This window comes from Anarrhichthys ocellatus, unplaced genomic scaffold, assembly GCF_004355925.1.
Source record: "Anarrhichthys ocellatus isolate YVR2014 unplaced genomic scaffold, GSC_Weel_1.0 scaffold2933, whole genome shotgun sequence".
NCBI classification, from domain to species: Eukaryota; Metazoa; Chordata; class Actinopteri; order Perciformes; family Anarhichadidae; genus Anarrhichthys; species Anarrhichthys ocellatus.
Genome location: NW_022282907.1, coordinates 519 through 6,039, shown reverse-complemented (window position 1 = coordinate 6,039; position 5,521 = coordinate 519). Strand labels below are relative to the sequence as shown.

At 42.5% G+C, this 5,521-nt stretch overlaps 1 protein-coding gene across 1 annotated transcript; it reads right to left on the bottom strand.

The window, feature by feature from the left end:
* Positions 1-239: 239 nt before the first annotated feature.
* On the bottom strand, positions 240-5,165 carry LOC116378647 (exocyst complex component 3-like). The gene is made up of 4 exons (XM_031840548.1): positions 4,453-5,165; positions 3,548-3,726; positions 2,518-2,634; positions 240-997 (listed from the first exon to the last, which is right to left on the bottom strand). Exons 1-4 carry the CDS (start codon positions 4,624-4,626, stop codon positions 811-813), a joined length of 657 nt encoding a protein of 218 aa, XP_031696408.1. The 5' UTR covers positions 4,627-5,165; the 3' UTR covers positions 240-810.
* Positions 5,166-5,521: the final 356 nt, after the last annotated feature.

The following is a 5,521-nucleotide window of genomic DNA, read 5'->3' as shown; positions in this document are numbered from 1 at the left end:
ACTTAAGACTACAGTCTAAATAACTTGAATGGGACATCCATTAAGCACGTGGTATACTCACCGATAAGAGCACTATTTACATGTCTAGGGATTATACAAAGACGGCCTATTTGTTGAGATGCTTTAGAAACAGGTGGTCTTAAAAATATTATAATATTTTGCTGCCAAATCAAATTGTTTACAGGATATTCAACCTTTGTTTTCTTATAATGGATCTAATACTTGACTTGTTTCTTTACAGGGCTTGTAAAAAGGCAATAAAGTAGGCCATGAATATGAGATATGCGTTTACAGATAATTACAATCCCTCCATGGCATTGTTGAGGTTGTTTTATGGCTTTATGCCGGTTACACCTACAGTCTCTGGGTTACACTCATTGTCTCTTTGATTCTTCAGTTGTTTTTGTGTGTCCGCCCTCTGGCGTTTCGGAGAATAATGCAGCACGTCTGCGGAGGCTCGCACCAAAGCGCCAATCGCGTGTATAAACAAAGCTTTAGTATTCCTGTTAAAGGTCTCAAGAACCTGCTAGCAGAGTGCTATTTGATGATGCATATTTACTTGTTTCCTGTAGAAACAGAGGGGAGGGACTTGTCACGGATATTGATTGGCGTTTGAAGTAGCCAATAGCGTTGACTGTGTGTAACGCCACCACCATCGCCTGCACCAGCAGATTTTACCAGTGGGTGTGGACACATGTTAAAGGCCAAGATCCAAAACCGTCAGAGCTGCTGGTGTAGGAGGGACACAGGCTCATCGCCGCGACAGAGTTTGTTCTATTGTTGGGCCAGATACTGGTGTATAGGTGATGATCAGCACAATAGGTAGGTGACAAAAAAAACTTTAACATCCATTTTCATGCCATGGTGTGTGGTGCGTACTGTGAAAGTCTTGACATATTTGCTGAGCAGGTCGTCCACCACATCTTGAGGCAGAAGAGGCTCCAGCTGGTTTATGTCGCACTCTGAAAAGAGCTCTGGATGGCCCATCATCTCCGCACTGAAACCCACACATGCACACAGATTCACTGAAAGATCAGCTCCACCTGCAGTTGCCTCATGAATTCTGTGAGCCTGTTCTAACACACTTGTGTTTGGATGGACACGTAAATTGCTTAAAAGCATCGGAACGAGTTCTGCGAGAACATAAACAGCAGACTGTGGGTTTAGATGAACCAGGTAAATCAAACTGACAACAGCATCATAATGGATCTGAATTACTGTGGTAAAGCCAGATGGACTGGCGGTGATGTCGGCAAATACAATGTCAGTCGGCAGGTGTAGAAATACCTATTTTTACAACCATTAAATTGGATGAGCTGCTCTGAGATTAGTTTTCAAGTTAAGAATGACATCGCTGCTGAATGCAACAATAAAGGTTAAATAAATAACAGGAATCAGTAATCCCATCAAGACTGAACGACTTTCACAACACTGAATTTACTGAGGAAGTTCTGTTCAATGGTGGTACTATGTGCGACAAATACAGCTGAAGCTTGACTTGACTAACGCAGTTTGAACGCTGAAATAAAGTGTCCCCCAAAACAACAGCACAATGCATGAATAAATAACTTAAAGGATTCCACTTACGGTTTTTGTCTGTTTTTTCAAATGGAAAAGCCCACTCAGCCATTTGTGAAAAGCACGGGCGTAGGTTACCACAGTAACTAATCAATAAGATTACGAGTAATGTGAACACGAGCCCTAGCTGAATCAACATAAGCTGTTCTAAGTTTGGAAATACCTGAGAGAGTTGGTTGTGATTTCTTTGAAGTGAGGTTGTATATGAGGTACAACATATTGACGTGCAAAAGTTTCTCCTCGCGGCAAACCCGCATTCTCAAAGTTCTCCTTTACTTCACCGATGTGGCCGCGTCAGATGGTGTGATGTCACTTTGGCCATGCAGACACTCGTGACCCTGTGTGCGACTTTCGGATACTCAGCTTTCATGCCGTGACTCCTGTCTGTGCCATCTCAGTTACTGTAATACATACTGACTATGAATGAACCTACGTCAGGTCACGTGGGAAACCTTTTTAGAAGGGCTTGGGAAAGTAGCATTTTGACACTAAAACATAGGCACTTCCACTAAATTTAGAATCTTTGGATTTGAACACATGAGAAACACCACTGTTAAACTACAGTATGACATAAAAAATATCTAATAATAATGGCCTTTAAGGCACTCTTGCTTTAGGGGATTTAGGACCCATCTCTACGAACTGGGGCTGAGGCTGTTGACTCATTAATCAACACCACATAGAGGTTACCATGGAGATGTCTCAAACCAAGTGATTGCACGCCACTCCTCGTCCTAAATGATTGAGAAGGAGGTACATTTAAAACACGGTAGGAATACAATGCCCCCCATGGACGGGGCAAGCCACAATGATCACTGACAGCTAGTTTCACGAGTGCTATTGGCAAAGAAAGTTCCGTCTTTGAAACAATGAATGTCCCACAATAACACTGTAAACACAGACAGGGCTGGTAAAAGTGCGTGTGTCTGTGTGTGTTACCTCTTATAAGTGTTGAGGACCCAGGTTAGCAGGGATACGATCTCATTAGCCTCCAAGTCCTCAGAGGCCAGTTCTTTGACACGAGTGGACACAGCATTGTGGTAGAGACTGAAAAACCTGAAACACACAAATACATAAAAGGGATGTTAATAATTAACCCACAATTACATTTGTTACCGATTAATGCTATCAGTTAAAAATAAATATTAGAAATAAACTCAGAGGAGCGGCTTGTCACTTACAGGAGAATGTCCACCTTAAAAAGGTCAGCCCACCTTAAGTGAGCCTGAGCAGCAGTTGTTACCCCCCCTCACTTTAATCAGCAGGTGGCAAGCAAGACACAGGAACCTGGCTCTGGTCTTGAGGAGTTGTAGTATTTATTCACCGACAAGTAAAGTGCACCGCTACATTTACAGCTGTGACGTTACTGCTGAATTCATACTCATCGCCACACACACGGGGTTTTTTATGTTCCGATGCGAGGGAACATTAACATCCTGCCTGGGGCAGAGGATGTCGTATGCTGTACACACTGTAAAGCTCTCTGAGGCAAATGTTTGATTTGGGCTATAAAATTGAATTGAGCTCAACATCGTGGCTGCTAACTCTCCCAGATGGGTGACCTGGGGACTCAGTTTTCAGCACACACTGCTGCTGGTGATAAGTGATGGATTTGACCTGTTTGTGCATCAGCTCATAGTTCCAGCTGGGCAGCTTGTTTGGCACTTCAAGCACAGCAGCCTGCATGCAAGGGACTAATCTTGTCGGTTAACGAGCTGTTAACGGGGGTCGGCTATCCTGAATGTGTTAAATGATGGTGGAATTAATGTACAATTGAACACTTCAAAAACAAAAATTCATTGTTCAATTCATGACATTGTTCTGGTGACAGAATTTGATACTTTATTAGGGATGCATGAAAATGTGGCTTACATTTTTAAAGTACCTCAGCGGTGCTTGGAGGACTCATTTCTGTTCTGAATGCGACAGAAACTTTTGTTTAGTGCTGAGATCATTTTGTGTGTGTTACCTGTTGAAAGTGTTGTAGTGCTGGGGGAAGCACTGCACCATGAGATTCTTGACAATGATGAGGTCATCCAGAACATATTTCCTGGTTATTTCTAAAAGACGAACCAACCACATTTTGTCAGCCTCTCTCGTCACAGACTGGGTGCCCTCGATGCGGGTGCTGACTGTACCCTCCAACACCTGCCACAAAAACAGATCAAAGACTTCAGAAGAAGCCAGATGAAGAAAAAACCCCACCTCTTACTGGGGTAAAGGCAACTCAAAATAATTTTCTCTGCACAAAAGTTAAAATGGAAAACTTAAAAAATGCAAAACAATAAATGAAATCGTCGAGGCTTCACTGATGAGAGTACAATTGTATGTACACTTGCAAAAGAAACATTTTTGTTGACAGTTGTCTTGGAGGTCGGAAACGGGACATCCTAGCTGGGTAAATCCAGACCTCCGAGTGGTCTGGAGTAAAGCACAAGGGTCGACACTGAAATGCAATCTACAAGGAAACATACTGGGGACAATATGTTCCACAAGCAACCTCCATATGGTCTCCATATTTGGGTCTAGATCACTTGAGACTAGTTCTGACTGTTGTGAAAAATGTTGTGGTGTTTTACGACGAATAGAGAGAACAAAAACACAAGCAAGGACAATCGGATAGTAGCCATTTGGGAAGAAAGACAAGTCAGAGTAAGACAGCAGGAAAAAATTGGAAGAAGAATCAAATGAAGACAAAGGGTCAAAGAAGAGAAAAACAATTGTCTTCATAATTGGAACTAGATAGTAGTCAAGTCAACCTCAGGGCCACCTAAAAGAGTACACAGAGATATTCTACTTCATTCTAACGGTCAAAACAACATTCTTCCTAACGTAGTGAGTATTTAAAGAGTAGTAGTCTTGATCGGTCGTCACCTCGAACATCTTGTCCTTCCACCGTTTGGGTCTCCCAGGTGGGATGAACCCAGTCTGTTTCTTGCGGTCCACCATACGTCGATCGATCTTCTCCTCGCGCTCAATGATGCGAACCACTGACACCAGCATAGTGGGGTCACGACGAACCGTGCCCATGGACCTCTGCAGTACCATCCATAACTGCTTGGCCAGCTCATCGGACAACTCCTGAACCTGGAAGAGAAACGGAAAGAGACTGAAAACCGACTGCCTTTAGGCTTTGATCTATGTCGCTTCATAAGAACTAAAAATGTCTTAGGTAGATTACAAATGTCTTATCCAGAGAGACAAACTATCCTTAGCTCCAGACTAAATCAGCTCAAAAGCATAGAACATATTTGCTTACAACTATACAATAAGGCTCACTGTCTCAAGATAACTGGATATTATCAGATGGGCAGATTCATGCAGGTTTAAACAGATTTTATTTCCATTTTATGATTTCTGCAGAATGATGTTTGTTGCCGTTCACAATACAAGGTCCTCCTGTAAAAAACACAAGTCCACAGTCACTTCGTAAAAAGGAGAATTGGTGAGAAAACACAAATGAGCTGCTGATAGTGTGACCCTATCAGACAAATAGAACACTTTGTGTTGTTTGGTCTTGTCAAAAAAGAGGGTTGAGATCCCAGGAAAGCTGCCTTAAATGAAGGAATACAGTTCGATTTGAAAGTAGGCTAAAGGGACACGAAGCATATAATGAGTAACGGATGAAATCTAATAATCATTTTAAAGCAAGTATGAATAACAAGAATTATGAAGTGATTTAGCAAATGTAAAACTGATAATAATGTATGTGTAACTGCGTAAAGTGAAGTCTGTGTGTGGGTGGAAAGAGCTGATGTAAGCAGGGTGGGGCCTTAAAGGCTGAGATCATAACAGATGTTGGGGTGGTGTCCGAGCACATACACGGGTGTAACCTGAAACACGCTCGAACATGGAGGAAGTGAGAACATCCACCAAGGGAAGTTAGGTGTGTCTAGCACACACACACACACACACACACACACACACACACACACACACACAC

Bases quoted from the DNA above. Each gene is read 5' to 3' on its own strand.
- LOC116378647 (XM_031840548.1), bottom strand. From the start codon at position 4,626: ATGGTACTGCAGAGGTCCATGGGCACGGTTCGTCGTGACCCCACTATG. The intron at 3,727-4,452 runs GTGACGACCGAT...TTTTTGTGGCAG, and splicing joins GGAAGGACAAGATGTTCGAG to GTGTTGGAGGGTACAGTCAG. The intron at 2,635-3,547 runs GTAACACACACA...TGTGTGTTTCAG, and splicing joins CACTACAACACTTTCAACAG to GTTTTTCAGTCTCTACCACA.